We start from the raw sequence: 17,174 nt of genomic DNA on the forward strand, positions 1-17,174 counted from the left end.
CTCACCTGGCCAATCCAGTCCACATATGAATCGCTTTGCCAAGGGGTTGTGTACAGAAATAACAACATCACAGATGAGAAGAAACTTGGATAGCCATCTCAAGTGTGGACTGAAGTTCCCACCTGGGTCAGAGACTCTCTAAGTTTGACCAGTTGTTAAGAGCATCCATGATTAAGCTGGTGGGGTAGCTCCAGGAAGTAAAGACACTTGCCACCAGGCCTAACTATCTGAGTTCAATCTCTGGGACCCAGATGGTGGGAGGAGAGAACCAATTCCATGCTCCATGGCGGGTGATTGTGGAGAGCTGAAACGCTGAAGGTCCAGAGGCAAATTATCTTGGGCTTTCTGTTTACTGGCTTGCTTTCCCTGACTTGCTTAGCTACCTTTCTTATTCTGCCTAGTCCCACTTGCCCAGGGATGGCCCCACAGACATACACAGACATACCCATAGGCCAATCTGTTGGAGGCAACTCCTTAGCAAAGTTCCAAACTTCCCTCTAGTTTGTGTCAAGCTGATTAAAAAAAAAAAAAAAAAAAAAAAAAAAAAAAAACCATCTGGCACTGTATGTATGTGTATGTACACACATATGTACCAGGTAAACAGCTTCGACTGTCATCGGGCAGAGTCTCTCCTTGGACTGACCTCATCAACAAGGCTAGGTTAGATGGCCAAAGATCCCCAGGGAGCCTCATCTCTCTGCTTCCCCAGTGTGGTGAGCACCACCAGCTGCCCACACACATTACCGACAGATCTCTCTCTCCAGCCCCAGGCTGAAGTTCTCCCTGGATCCCAGGACACAGGAGACATTCAAGCTAAGCCACAGAAACACCCAGTCCAAATGCCACAGAGAGAATAGAGGAATATGTAGTGTGCTGGGCCACTCTGGTGATTTTTTACCCAGTAAATGGTGTGACACAGGTCTCCCTGCAATGAAGAAACACACAAAGACTTTAATTCAGAGAGGGGCATAGGATACTTTGGCTCAAGTGTAGAAAACAAGTCTACATGGCTAATGCTGACATCACAGAGTTAGAATTAGACCACAGAGGAATTGGGCTCTATTGGTCCAAGTCAGATGATACATTTCAGGGAAGATGCCTAATATTGCCAGTTTGGGATGCCCATTGTGTTGACTGATGGGACTGTTTCAAGGTGACAATGGAAAGTTCTGAGGGAGGACCCATTTGAACCAGACACATCCTCAGCCTAGACCAGTGTCACAGATACAGTAAGTAGCTGGGTGTGGTGGTGCCCACCTGTAATCCCAGCTCCCAGGAGAGAGAGGCAGGAGGATCACTGTAAACTCAAGGCTAGCCTAGACTATGTATTGAATTCCAGGACTGCTAGGACTACATGGGGATGACATAGCCAAAAGCAGCAAAGTAGAATGCATTCAGAGACCCATTGTTTTCCTGAGGGTAGGGAGGGGGTGGTCACAGCACAGTAGGTGTGAGATGGGAGGAGTGGTTACCAGGGAAACTGATGGCGATAAGGAGACTAGATGATAGGCAGGAGGTAGAGGTCAGAATCTAGTGGAGAGAAAGGTTGGGGTATATATTAATTGGTGAAGCATGAGGATCTGAGTTCAATCCTCAGAACACATGTAAAAAACCCAGACATGGAGGCACACACTTATAACCTTAGAACATGGAAGGCAGAGATAAGAGGATCCTTGAGACTCACTGGTCAGCCATTTAGCCAACTTGGTGAGTTCCATGTCAGTGAGAAACCCTGTTTTGAAAAATAGGGTGGATGACACCTGAAGAATGATACCTGAGGTTGTCTTCTGGCCTCAGCAAGTACACACACACACACACACACACACACACACACACACACACACACACACAGCTTTCCCTACCTCATATGTACCCATACACAGTTGAGTTTTTCTTACAAGAGAAGTCAGTACTCTTAACTATCAGGTCATTTCTTCAGTCCCCATCTGTTGATACTGTTTTAGAGAAATGACTATTTTTGAGACAAGGACTCATGTGGCCCAGGCTGTCTTTGAATTTACTAATCACCACAATGATTGTGATGGTTAATGTTGTCACCTTGACAGGATCTAGAATAAAAAATAGATGTCTGTAAGGCCCATGACTGTGAAGTGGCTTCTAAATTGGGTTAATTGAAGTGGGAAGACCCACCGTGAATATAGGTGGTGCAATTCTATGAACTGGGGTCCTGGACTGAATAAAAAGGAGAAACTGAGCTGAGCACCAGCATCCATCTCTCTCTGCTTCCTGAATGTGGGTGCTATGTGACCAGCCTCCTGCTGTGGTGGCTTCCCCATCAGGATGGACGGTACCCTCAAACCATGAGTTAAAGTTGGTTTCTTTCTTTTGTAAGTTGCTTTTCCAGGTACTTCTTGTAACATTGATGAGAAAAGTGATTCGTAGATTGATGATAACAATAACAGTGCCTAGAAAGCCAGCCCATGATTTACTTTCTTGTTTCCCAACTTTATCCCAATGACCTTTTCACCAAGCTACCCTTTTCCATTCTTCCAGTGGCTCCAAAAGAAACAGGCAAAAGGTCCCACCCCCCAGAGTCAGCCCTTACTAAGTAATACGTTTCGACTCATGACCTACCAGCCAGCAGTGAATTCCACGTGGGCATCAAAAAAGCCAGTGACCTGGCCAGTGGCGGCCTTCCAGCCCTCGATGCGTGCTCGGATCAGGCCTTCTCTCTTTTGGTTGCGTACCACCTTCACCAGCCCAGGGTAGCGTTTGTGAACATACTCTTCCAAGGGGGCCTTCAGCTCCTCTATAAATGACAAAATGAAAGACATGCATGAAATCGCCTTATCTGCATCCCGAACACTGCAATGGGCTGGGTAAATGTTCAGTACTTAAGTACTAACACTTCATGGAGAACACCAGAGTTCAGTTCCCAGCATTCACACTGGCAGCTCAAAACCACCTGTAACTCCAGCTCCAGAGTTCCTGATACACTCTTTTGCTTAAGCAATACACATATCCACACACAAATATACAAAAATGCATAGCTTAAAAGTAGTAAAAATAAACATAATACACTAGGATACCTATATGTCTTTAGAAAGTTCCTTTGATTGCAAAAAAGTTGGCATGTGAGGAATTCTAACTTTATGGCCGTTAGGAAGTTGGAATACATCTCCATGCCCTCATCTAAGACAGCTGTGCTATGACACATGTGACTAGCTAACACTGACTGCCAATTTGGCAGAATCTAGACTCATCTGGGAAGACACACATCTGGGCACATCTGGGAGGCAGCCTCTGGATTAGGTTGAATGAGGTGGGAAGACCCATACTGAATGTGGATGACACCGCATATGGGCTGGGGTCTTGGACTGAGCAAAAAACCAGAAGGCAAGCTGAGTACCAGCATCCATCTCTCTCTGCTTCCTGCCTGCAGGTGCAATGGGACCAGCTGCCTCACTCTCCCTCTGCCATGCCTTCCCCAACATGATGGACTGAAAACCCTCAAACTGTGAGCCACAATAAACCCTTCCTATCTTAAGTTGCTTTTGCCAGGTTATCTTGTCATAGCCATGAGGAAAGTAACTAATACATGGCAGAAAGAAAGTGGAAGAAAAGCTGTTCCACAGAGAACTCAACACCCTTTTTGGCAAGAAGCTAGCCTCTGCCTCCCTAGTGCGGAGATTAAAGGTATGTGTCACCACCCTGGTTCCTTCCTTCCTTCCTTCCTTCCTTCCTTCCTTCCTTCCTTCTTTCCTTCCTTCCTTCCTCCCTCCCTCCCTCCTTCTCCCTTCCTTCCTTCCTTCCTTCCTTCCTTCCTTCCTTCCTTCCTTCCTTCCTTCCTTCCTTTCTTTCTTTGAGACAGAATTGCTCACAGAACCTGAATCTTGCTGATTCAGCTAGACAAGCTGGTCAAGGGGCTCCAGGGATCCTGCTGCCTCTGCCCCTTCAGTGCTGGGACTAGAGGCATGTACCACTGTACATGGCCCTTTTATGTGGCTTTGCGATAGAGAGTTCTAAAGGTTCCTTTAGAAGAAGCTGTACAGATTCTTCACACCTTAAGGATACCCAGAAGCTTTTGCCAATTTAAAGGCATGTGTTTTCAGTAGATGTAGGAGCTGGCCTCTCTGTGTCATGGGTTTTGTTCCTTAAAGATACAGCCATGTGGTGCCTGGAAGATGAGAGAATGGGGTGTTCTGATGAACAGGGTGAGTAAGAAAAGGTAGAGAGTTATGGAAATTCATGTCAGTCAAGAACTAGGAGGGTTGGAGGAGAAGGTCTGTGTATAGGCCTCCTACCCCAACACCAAACTCACCTGTTCAAATGCTAACCCCTCCTCACCCCAGTACAGGCCATGGCGTGTATGTAGAAGTCAGAGAGCAACTTGCAGGAGGGGGCTCTCTCTTCCCAGTGTATGGGTCTGAGGAGGGGGTTCACTCCTCAGTGAACTTGCTGGCAAACTCCCTTACTTGTGAGCCATCTCTCTGCCTCTCACAGTGATTCTTATTTCTCTTCTTTTCCTTCACACAGTTTTAAGGAATCCGAATAGGGGTTTCAGAACTGTGCAGATAGCCTGAGGAAGCCATGTCAGAGGTGGGGGTGGGGGGATGGGGGGTCACAGATGAAAGCGCTTCAGCTAGCCTCAAAAAGAAACTATTTGGAGCCAGAGAATTAAGGGAGATAGCATAAAGTTAGGGGTGAGGGGATGCACACTCACTATTTCACCACACATTTACAAAAAAAATGTATCACCCCAGGGCGAGTGAACTCCTTCACCTGAGCAAAGAATGATAAGCCTATTAGAAAACAGTTAATAAGGTGGCCAACAGGAAACCCTGCCAGTGGCAATGGATTAAATATTATTCATTTGAAAATAGCTTCTGAGAAAGAAATGGGCTTGGGGAGATGGCTTGTGGTAAATCACTCCCTGTACAAGCATGAGGCCTTGAGACTGGATCCCCGGCATCTATTGTTAAGGTGGAAGCTTTGCCCCAGTCCCTGGCATCCATATACCCAAAGAGTCTGGAATGTTATGGTGGAGGTTCCACCCAAGCCCCCTCCCCCATCTCCCCCAAACCCTGCTGCATCTCAGAAAGCTCACCAAATGATGACCCCTCTCCCCCAGAGATGTTCAATACCACTCCCACGGGGTATTTAAACTGTGCCCCCAATCTCCTCTCTGGGGAGGCTGGAAGACCATTGAGGAGTGTTGTATCCATTAAATGTGGGCCTTTTCTAATTCGGTTTGATTTGATCTGACTTGGATTGCTGCATTGGTGGAGAGGCTTGTCGGGGTGTAGAAACTTTTCACCTATTATAAAACCAGGCATGGTGGCATGAGCCTGCAATCCCGATACGAAGTGGGGAGGGTGGAGACTGGAAGAGCCCTTGACTACCAGCCTAGCTCCAGGGTTAGAAAGAGACCCAGTTTCAACGGATTAAGGTGGACAGAGATTAAGGAGAAAAGATCCAGCATCAACCCCTGACCTCCACACATGCCTACACAGGAGTACATGTATGCATATGCATGTATATAGTGTACACACACACACACACACACACACACACACACACACACACACACACACACACACACACATACACACAAAGGACTGGGGATACCACGCAGTTGCAGAGCATATCCAGGGCCTGGTTTCAATCCTCAAAACTGGTTTAAAAAAATAAAGTAAGAATAACACTTTGTGTAAGTTTCTTTTTTCCTCAAGACAAACTCAAATAAGAAAACAAAAACCTATTTCTGCAGAGATAAATGTTTACCTTCCAGGACGAAAGGAAATCCAATACTAAATTGGCCAGGTGCCATTTGGGAATCCTTATGTGGCTGAGGGTTTTGATAGACAGTATTTGGGAGAGTTAGGAAGGGGGAGTAGGAAGCAAATGCTGCCCATGATCAGATGGGACTAGCAAGGGAGGCGCATCTACTCCTTAGCAATAAAAGCAACAACTGTCACCCAGGCTTAGAGAGTGTAAACTGGAAATGAGAAGGGTTCAAACACTATGAACTAACCGGGGAGGCTGTTATTACAGAATTCTATCCCGACTCCTCATGCTCCACGATGTTACAGAATACTCCCTCGTCTTAAAGCCCTGTTCAGGAACAAGGGTAACATAGAAGACTTGCTCCACCTACTTCTAAAATCAATGTAAGAAGTCCTGGGCCACATGGATATGGTAGGTGGCCATTCAGCCAGGAACTGAGTGGAGTTCATGGATCCACCTCACCCCTCCACCCTCCCAGTCATTAGGACTGCAGGCTGAGAATAATCAGAGCCTCTACTCTCAACCTGTGAAGAATTGATCTGAGCTGGAGAGGGTTCTAGAAAGTTCATTTGCATTGCATCCACTGGTAGGTCTGAGATATAGCCTGAGAAGGTGTGTGTATGTGTGTGTGTGCGCGCACACTTATCTGTATCTATGCGAGTGTATGGACACATAATAAACAAATCATTAAAACCTACAAACTATTTGTTTCTGGAACTTTCCATTTAATTTTTAGATTCTTTGCACTGCAGGTAACCAAAACTGTAGAATGCAAAAATTCAGGTAAGGGGTGGATGATAAGTGTACTGCCCAAACCAGGATTTTATTACTGTCGCAGTCGTTACCCCCCCCCATCCAACCCCCACTGCCACTTTGATTACTGACACCACTCCCTTCCCGCAGCTGCTGAGATAAGGGACCTGCTGCTCCCTGGGAATGTGTGGGTTGTGGCAGCTGGGAATGAGTGAACAGCACATATGGCGTGTTCCAATTAGAAAACAGAACAGGGCCTGCCTCCAAAGCCAGGCATCCTCAGAGTCCAAGTCTCCCAGGAGCCTGTGAAAATGCAAGTTCCCTGGCTCGTCTTGAGCTGCCACACTACAGCTAGCCTCAGTGGGATTTGCCAGCATCCGGGAGGAGTCTTATGCCAACACAGGAAGTCTCAGAAGCACACATAACCAAAAGGGACTATTTGAAACACCTGAAAATGTTCCCATCAGCAGTATTAAGTAATCCAAAGTGTCCTAGAAACAGTCTAAACCCTGAATCCTCTAAAGCTCTGCTTCTCAACCTGTGGGTCCAGACTCCTCTGGGGGTATTGAAACACCCTTTCACAGCAGTTGCCTAAGACATTGGAAAAATCAGATATGTATGCTGTCGTTCATAACACTAGCAAATTACAGCTATTAAGTAGCAATGAAAATAATTTATGGTTGGAGTCACACACCATGAGGGACTGTGTTAGAGGATGGCAGCATTAGAAAGGTTGAGAACCACTGCTCTAAAGACTAGCTTTCATTTCCCCCTTCCCAGCCTCTGGTGACCATTGATAACATTTTCTGTGTCTATTGAGTTTGCCTATTCTACACAGTTTGTAAAGTTAGAGTCACAAAATACATGGCCTCTTGTGTCCGCTAGACTTGCTCACTCTTAAAATATTTTAAAAAACATTTTATTTACCGTTGCTGTGAAAGGGGAGATACCTGTGTGAGCCATGGTGAATGTGTGGTGGTCAGAGGGCAACTTTGTGGAGCTGGTTCTGTTCTTCCACCTTTATGTGAGTTCCAGGATTGAACTCAGGTCATCAGGCTTGTGTAACAAGTGCCTTTACTTCCTTAGCCATTTGCCATCTTGGGCACTTTACTTTTTTATTATCTTGAAGGTGTGTGTATGTGTGTGTGTGTGTGTGTGTGTGTGTGTGTGTGTGTGTGTGTGTGTGTGTATGTGTGTGTGTGTTTCAATTTGTGCTAGTTTCATTCTGTTGCAGTAATCAATCACTCTGACCAAAAGCAACTTAGGGGAGAAAAGAGTTCATTTGACTTATGTTTCCAGTTCATAGACCATCATTGAGACAAGTCAGGGCCAGAACTTAAGCAGAACTGCTTGCAATTCCATGAAGCATCACCTCTGACCAAAGAACTCACTCACAGTCAAGGAAGTACAATAGGAACCACCAGGAATGCTCCTTGCTGGATCTCTAACAGTCTCATGTTTATCTAGCTTTCTTACACAGCCTAGGACCACCTACCCAGGGAATGGTGCCACCCACAGTGGGCTGGGATCTCCCATATAAATAAAAATACCAAGAGAATGCTCTTTCCTGCAACATACCCACTACCAATCTGACCCAGACAATCACTTAATTAAAGTGACTCTAGGCAATGTCAAGTTGACAGTTAAAGCTAAGTAGGACACCACCAATCAATTTCTCCATGGTTGATCCTTGCTCCTAGTCAGTTCTCTATACTATCCTGGGACACCAAAAGCTACCACCTATCTAGAAGGATCTGATATAACACTTAGATAAGTTTCCTCCTCCCAGTGGGACCTTCCAATGGAAACTGTTCATTATGGTCCATACTTGTAATCTTGGCGCTCTCTGGTGGTAGAGGCAGAAGAGTCAGAAGTTTGGGTTCAATCTCAGCTATGTGAGACTTGGCCTCAAAACAAAATTCCTTCAGGCTGGAGGAGCCGATTGCAGCACCCCCTGCCTCCCGGGAGCCCTGAGTCCTTGTATCTTGTTAGCATCCATAATCTTCCCAGTAGCAGCTTTGGCTGCACCCGTGGTGAGGGTTCCCAGTTCAACGGGGTTCAATGACATTCAGTTCAGAAGATGCAGTTTTATCACAGACATTCACTGGGACACTTTACATTTCCCAAGCGTTATTTTTCCTGAAATATTTTCATATTTTATGTATGTGCAAATCAGCTATGAAAAAAATGGATTTACAATTCCTAGATTCCCAGGTGTGCATGAAAAGATCTTTATGCCTAAAATAACCAGCCCAGTAACTATATAAAATGCAGCTGAACTGAGACCAATGCCTAGCTAATCTTCACGGTTGCCTTGATTGGGTTAAGAATTATTGAGGCACATCTTTGGGGTATGTCTGTAGGAAAATTTCCAGAGGTGATTAACAGACTGGGGTGTGCTAGAACATTATTTTAAGGGTTTTCTTTTACACTGCATTTGTTTAACTCAGTGAAGCTGTGATTCTTTGCCTGCCTAAAACACCTGATGGTCTAGTAAAGAGCTGAATGGCCAGTAGTGAGGCAGGAGCAAGGATAGGCAGGCCTGGCAGGCAGGGAGTATAAATAGAAGGAGAACTGATGAAGAGAGGAGCAACAAGAGAGAACAAGGAGAGAGGATGGCAGAGGCCAGCCACCCAGCCACAGAGCCAGTCACAGAGTAAGAATGAAAGTAGATACACAGAAGTAAGAAAAGGACAAAGTCCAAAGGCAAAAGCTAGTTGGGATAATTTCAGTTAAGAAAATCTGGCTAGCAAAAGCCAAGCTGAGATCAAGTATTCAAAACTGAGAATAAACGTGTGTGTGTGTGTGTGTGTGTGTGTGTGTGTGTGTGTGTGTGTGTGTGTGTGTGATTTATTTGGGAGCTGGATGATGGGCTCTCCAAAAGAGCCAAAAAAGTAAAAAACATCATACTCCTACCACTACACTGGGGGGTGAGGGGACATCTTTAATGACAATGGCACCCCCACCATGGTTGTGTAGCAATTTCCTCCAGGAAGCAGGGGGTGGCATTTGACTCAGGAAGTAAAGAAACCTCAAATGTCTGGGAAAGTTGAAAATGACAAGATTCACCAGACCCCTCCCCCTCAGCCTTACAAAAGCAGTCAAACACTGGGAGAGGAGACAGACTAGCTGAACTGCTGGGAGATTTTCAGACCCATTGAGCTGCCAGCAAGTCATGTAAGAGAGCTCCAGGCTTCAGCTTTCATGAGTGGTCATCCCTAAGCAGATGGGCATGTTAGTGATGCCGCTATGTCTGAGTCATTCCCTGCCCTGTAAGTAACCCCTCATCCAGATGCCTGTTAATAACACCAGGAAAACTCATTGGTCCACCAGTCAGATTTTGGTAGAATTATTATTTAGTCTGTCATGCATTCTTATTCTGGAATGAGTAGATATGAGTGTTGTGTCTATCTAGGTAAAGTCACACACAAGGCATGGGCTGCTTAAAACAAGAAGAAAAAAAAAAAAGCAAGCTAGCTGAGGGCTGGTGGTCTGCTTTTGCAGCTTCCTGCTCCACCTGGATCAGAGTGAGTCCTCTCGTGTTTCTATCAGTTGACAAGCTCCCTCCAGCCACTGTGTGTGGCATCTCAGCTAAAAGCCCCTTCAGCCACCATGCTTTCCCCTCCATGATAAACCTATAACAAAAATTATAAATATTATCTGCAAAGCTAGGGCTTTGGAGTAACGGAGATTGCTTGGTGGGTAAAGTGCTGACTGTGAAAGTCTGAAGGACTGACTTAGACCCCCCCAGAACTCATATTAAAAGTCAGGCATGAGGCTGGAGAGAGGGCTCAATATTAAGAGCATGTCCTGCTCTTACAGAGGACCCAGGGATGTCCCCAGAATCCACATAAAGCAGCTCACAGTTACCTGTAACCCCAGCTCTAGGAGACACAACACCTTCCTCTGGACTTCATGAGTGCTCACATTCTCATGTGTACACACACACATACACACACACATGTGCACATGCATACACACATATACACAATCACATGTATAATCATGAGCACATGTGAACATGTGCATGGACATACATACACAAGCACACATGTACATGCACACACACATACACGAGCATACATGTACACACACATGTATACACACAATTAAAATAATAGACTTCGGTAATGTTTTTAAAGCCAGAGGTGCATAGTATCATGACTTATAATTCTATCTAAAGGGAGGCGGAGACTCGTGGATTCTTGGGGCTTGCTTATGTGCCTCAGGCCAGTGAGAGATACTGTTTCTAAAACAAACTGAAAAATCAAGGTGAACAATGCCTGAAAAACAGCTAAGGTTGCCCTGTATCTTCCTTATACATGTTTATACACATGTACACACACACACACACACACACACACACACACAGAGAGAGAGAGAGAGAGAGAGAAAAGAGAGAAAAGAGAGAAAAAAGAGAGAGAGATATGAATGAATAGTTCCATGTTGGGACGCTTACAGTCACCCGTACTGTAACTCCATCTTTAGGGAATCTGATGCCCCCTTCTGGCCTCCACAGGCACCTGCATCCACATGTGTACATGCCCCACACAGATATACATGTAATTTAAAAATAAGATAATATCTTTATAAAATGCATAAACATATAGCTAGGTCCCCTTGGGTGGCTGTGAAGGCTGTACGGAACAAGGAGGAGTCAAAACTGTAAGCCTGGTGAGGCGGACTTCTTCGGCAAGACAGAGTCCTACCCTGACAACCACTTTTAAAAAAAATCCCAAGTACTCGGCATGGATGTATCACTAATGAAATATTTATATCCCCAAATTGCTAATGAAGCTGAGTAAGAATGTCAGCTAATCAGGAAAAGCTCCAAAATATACCATTCAGCGAGATTAGACCCCTTTCATAGTCTAATGAGGATGTCTCGAAGACTTCAACAAGCCACAATTCTTTAATGTGTATTGAGTCTTTATTGAGGGCCATGGGCGACTGTGACTTTACCTATTCCAACCCTTCCTGCCTTCTTGGCAACCCCATTTAAGTAAAAGGGTGTTATGATCATCAGTTTATAGATAGGAAAATGGAGGTACAGAGAGAGTTTGTGTCACCCCAGTATTTGTAAGATGGAAACTAAACCCTGTCCATGCATGGTGGGAAGTAACTGTAATCTCAGTACTTAGGTGGCTTGAGCCAGGAGGATTGTGAGTTCAAGGCCAGATGAGGCTACATAATGAGACAACATCTCAAAGAAAAATTTAAAAAGGTACTGTAGATATAGTTCAGAAATAGAATGATAGCCTAGAATTCCCCAGTGAGGGGATGGGGGTGTGGCTCAGCAGTAGAGCACATGCCTAGGATCCCCCAAGGAAGGGCTGGGGCCATGGTTCAGCAGTGAAGTTCTTGCCTAGAATCTCCAGGAAGGGGTTGAGGTGTGGCTCAGTGGTTGACCACTTGCCTAATTGCCCCAGTGATGGCCTGGCATTGTGGCTCAGTTGTTAGTGCTCTTGCCAATCATGTACAAGGCTCTGTTCCAAGGTCCAGTGCTGTAACAATAGCAAGGAAAGCTATCCTTCTTGATGAGAGATGAATGTCTAACAGGGAGGCTCATGGATGAGATTGGTACCCTTATGAAAGACCCAAGGAAGCTAGCTAGTCCCCTTTGCTGTATAAAGACACAAATATAGACCAGGCCTTCACCAGACACCTCATCTGCTGGTGCCATGGCCTGGGACTTCCTGGGTCTCAGAACCCTAAGAACTAAATTCTACATTGCCATTAATTATCCCATCTCGGGTGTTTTGTCATAACAGAGCAAAGGGGCCAGGAAAGAGTCAGCAACCCTTTCAAGCTTATGACATATGTAAGTGATGTGTTTGCCCACACCATACTCCTGGAAATTATGAGATCTGACACCTGTCTGTCTGTTCATGGGAACCTTCTGACACCCGTCATAGACTTGTCTTGAGGCTCTGCAGCAATTTGCTTGCAGAAAATTACCAGTGTGTCCCATCTTATTCCCTAACTAGGGAAATGTAAAAAACAAATGTGACTGAGTGTAAAGTACCCAGAAAAACACGTGCCCTTTGTCCTAGTTACGTTTCTGTTGCTATGATAAAACACCTGGCATCATGAAGCTTAGAGGAAGAAAGATTTATTTCATCTCACAATCCAGGTTACAGTCTATCATTGCAGAGAAGTCACAGCAGGAAATTCAAACAGCTAGTCGCATCATATCCACAGTCACAAGCAGAGAGAAATGCATGCATGCATGCTTGATTGCTCACTTGTATGCATGTGTGTTTGATTGCTCCCATGCATGCATGGTTATTTGATTGCTCCCATGCATGCATGCGTGTTTGACTGCTCACTTGTTTGCCTGCTTAAGCTAGGCTTTATTTCTCTACTCTTATGCAGTTTAAAACCTGCTGCCTAGAGAATGGTGCCACCCACAGTAGGGTGGGTCTTCCTAAATAAATTAACAACAAAGACAACATGTGCAATACGACATGTATAAAAGGATATAATTACTGCATGGTTGAAATATTATTTCCACATATAAAAAAAAGAACAGGTAAATATTGGGTGATAAGGAAGGCCTGAGTACATGTGATTGACACATGTATTGAGTCATGAAAGAAGATATAAAACTAATTGTTTTTCTAGCTTTAACTCTGTCATGGGTTTTTTGTTTGTTTTTTTCTTGGTGGGTAAGTCCATAAAAATATATTCGATAGTGGAAATATAAAATCCAATGTAAGTCCCAGAGCTTCAGAACGGCTATTCTAACTATATAGAAGTTTTTTGAGAGATGTATAGACTTTGGGTCTGGTTAATTTCATTTTGTGATGGTTTTTATTTGCAAGTTCTTTATAATAAAATTTTAATAAATATAAGAAATTAAAGAAAAGGAAACGACTATGCCCTACAGATGTGCTCACAGGCCAGTCAATGTGGACAGTCCCTCATTCAGACTCTTCCTGGGTGATTCTAGTTATAAAAGTTGACAATTAAAGCTAACCATGACAAAATTCCATTTGGAACAGGAATTCCTCATGGTGAAAAGGGAAGCGGTCTCCATCACTCCATCACTCATAAGATGCTGACCCAGCAGTGCAGGCTCATGTTCTGGACTGGAAGTGGTTATTGACCCTATAGACTGTCTGCACTGACAGCAGTCAGTGTTTCCTGAAGTAGTGGAGATGGACTGACCAGGGCGGCTTACCAGAGTGGGGTATCGAGGGAACCTTCTGGGGTTTTAGATAACACCACAGTGCCAGCTACTCTTCTCATAGCTGTGTCATGGTAGAGAATGTATGGCAGCAGGAGTGTGAGGATGCCTGTTCACATTGGAGTGGATAAGGAAGCAGAGAAAGGGGACTAGAGGGGCTCAGCTGACTTTTCTTTCATTCATTCTGAGACCACAGCTTACAGGATTGCCCTGCCCACATTCAGGGTGGGTCTTCAGCCCTAAATTACTACTCTCTGGAAACACCCTCACAGGCACAACCAGAGGCACATCTCCCAGACAACTGGCAATACAGTAAAGTTGGCAACGAAGATGAACCATCACAACCGCCAAACTGGATGAGTCGCAATGTCATGAAAGTCTTGTGATACTCCCATTGCTGGGATGTGGGCATGTCCATCTCTGAGATCCTAGTGTCAAAGTAGACCCAGGGCAAGGACACATGCAGGAATGACTCCTTGATATTGAGATGTAGGGATGGCTTAGCAGATAAAATGCTTGCTGTGTGCAAAGCAGAGGACTGGAGTCCAGATTCTCAGAACCCAAGTAAGAGCCAGGCAGGTGTGGTGGCTGCCAGCACTTGGGAGGCAGACACAAGGGAGCCCTAAGGCAAGCTAGCTAGCCAGAATAGCTGGAGCTGGTGAGTTCTGGGTTCAGAGAGAGACCCTGCCTCAGTACATAAAGAGGAGAATAATCAAGAAGACACATTATATCAGCTCTCAGCTAACACACATGCACACACATGCATAACAACATATGTATGCCTGAACATGTACACACAAGTGTGTCTATACACATGTTAACACACATATGCACCTGCACACATAACACACGTATGCATGAACATGTATATAGGCACAAGTGTGCCTATACACATGTGAATACACATATGTACATGCATGCATACTATACACACACACACACACACACACACACACACACACACACACACACACATTTGTGGAATGTAATAGCACAGAGGAAGGCTATCTTACATGTTTTATTCTCTGTGCATTTCCCAGCTTTACCAGATTAAGTAATGTACTTGTTGACTATGAAGAAAAGTGCTGGAATGGGGTGGGGGATAGAGGCAAGGGCAAGAAGCTTCAAGAAGATTGGAGAAGGTTTAAAAGGGATGTTTTTTGTGGTACCTGAAAGCATTTACAGGCAATGCCGTGGTGAGATAAAAGGGAAGAAACAAGAAAGCCAAAGACTCAAAAGAAGCAGGAGAGGCATGAGGTTCAGAATACCAAAGTGCTGAATTCGATACACTGCTCCAAGTGGTGCACCCATGAAGAGGGATGGTGGGGAAAGGAAAACCTCTATGGCTTTCAACTCCATTGTATCCAAAATTTCCTGCTTTCTGCTTCTTCCATTCAGAGTTCCCCCCTTGAATGCCAGTGAGACAACTCAGGGGTAGAGGCACTTGCTCCCAAACTTGACAACCTGAGTTCCATCCTGGCACCCATGTGAGAGAACTCACCCCCCCCAAAAAAATTGTCCTCTGATCACCACACATGTTCCTTGGCACTCATGCCCAAAAATAATAAATAAATACATATTTCTATTCTAAAAAATAGTAAATAAGTACAAGTTACAGAAATTGACAAGGAAGTCTCATGGTGTCTACAAGTGGTTAACCCAAATTAAGATGGCATTTGTCATCCTACCCATACAAAAAGCAATCAAGGCCTGGGAAGATGGCTCAGTGGGTAAAGGGCTTGCCATGCAGTCACGAGGACCCAAATTCAACCCCTAGAACTCATTTTTTAAAAAATAATGCTCAGTACAAACTTGTAATCCTAGTGCTGGGGAGGAGGAGACAAGCAGATCCCAAGGGTTTACTAGCCAGCAAGCCTAGCCTATTTGGCAAGTTCTAGATGAGTGACAAACTATCTCAAAAGAGGAAGGAAGGAAGGAGGGAGGGAGGGAGGGAGGAAAGAGGGAGGGAGGAAGGGAGGGAGGGAGGAAGGGAAGAAAAAAAAGTAGATAGCACCTGAGGAATGATAGCTGAGGTAGTCTTCTGACCTACACACACACACACACACACAGGGTGGGGGTGTCAGGGGGGCAGAGAAACAAGCAGTCAAGAATCTGGTATCTGCAGCCGACCCTAACAACATGTGAATTTAAGCGGTAAAATTTGTCTACAGGCTGGAGTGTGTTTTTCTTTCATTATATTTCTTATTTACTGCGATATTGATTCTGAATGCTCAGAAGCCAGCAAACCTCTTTCCTTGAAATAGCAGGAGTTGCCATCATTAAGGAGCAAAAGCAGAACAAACCAGAAGTCAGGAAAAGCTCCCAAGACCACAGGGAGGTGTCTCCGCACCAGGCTGCTACTTCCTTGAGTTTTCTTTAAATGCAGTTGGCAGTCAGGGATGGAAGAACTCAAACAAGTCAGGTGACCAGTTCCTTTTCTCTGGCATTGTGGGGTCTGGGCTCATAGTGAGAATCCTATACAAAATGCTCAATGCCTTTTCAGGAAATGCCCGTATTGAAGTGTTGCACGCATGTTCTACAAACAACTTGTAGAAACAGACACATCTCTTCTACCAGAGGGAAACATATAAAGATTTGTAACAGAGACATTACTAAAAGACATAACTCTGTTAGGATTGTAATTGCTCTACAAATAGTGTTTCCCAACCTTCCTAATGCTGTGACTCTTTAATACAGTTCCTCACGTTGTGTCAACACCCAATTATCTTTGTTGCTACTTTATAACTGTAATTTTGTTGCTGTTATTAATTGTAATGTAAATATCTGTGTTGTCTGATGGTCTTTGGGGGGCATGACCCAAAGAGGTTGAGAACCACTGCTCTACAAGGATCAGAACCACTTCCCCAGAATCCACATTTTTAGAAAACTTGCTAGACATAGTGATGTTTACTAGCCATCCTAGGCTAGTAGGTGGAAAGGTGGAAACTGGTGGATCCCTAGAGTGCACTGGACAGCCACTCCAATCTTCTTACCAAGGTGCTGACAAAAGACCTTGTCTCACAAACAAACAACAACAACAACAACAACAACAACAACAACAAAAATGAACAGCAGACAAGAGCTGAAGCTTTCTGTAAGGGGCTGAGTGCATGTCCCACTGGTAATGCACTTGCCTAGAATCCCCAAGTGAATATGGCTCAGTGGAAGAGTCATAACCAAGAATGCCCCAGTGAGATGCTGGGGACATTACTCAGCAGTAGAGCACTTACACCGAATCTCCCAGTGATAAGGCCCTAGGATTCATCTTCAGGAATTAAAATAAATAAATAATAAAAAATACGACAATAGACCTAAATATAAACATAACAACTATAAAACAGCTGAAGTCAGGATAAGATTGTCAGAGGGAATTCAAGTCAATGGACGTCCTGACTACAATGGCAGAGTGGAGTTCTGTAAGGTGGTACCATTAAGGGAACCTGAGGTAGAGATGCAAAGGACTTGCTGCATCTTTTCGTCATTT

General features: G+C 44.6%; 1 protein-coding gene across 1 annotated transcript in view; it reads right to left on the reverse strand.

The window, feature by feature from the left end:
* The window catches only part of Galnt17 (polypeptide N-acetylgalactosaminyltransferase 17), a 390,566-nt gene that overhangs the window by 176,346 nt on the left and 197,046 nt on the right, over nucleotides 1–17,174 (reverse strand). Inside the window, exon 4 of the mRNA XM_027416099.2 lies at nucleotides 2,596–2,770. Within this exon, the coding sequence (XP_027271900.1) occupies nucleotides 2,596–2,770 (175 nt within the window). The remainder of the gene's footprint in view (nucleotides 1–2,595; nucleotides 2,771–17,174) is intronic.

Source organism: Cricetulus griseus, chromosome 4, assembly GCF_003668045.3.
Source record: "Cricetulus griseus strain 17A/GY chromosome 4, alternate assembly CriGri-PICRH-1.0, whole genome shotgun sequence".
Classification (NCBI taxonomy): Eukaryota; Metazoa; Chordata; class Mammalia; order Rodentia; family Cricetidae; genus Cricetulus; species Cricetulus griseus.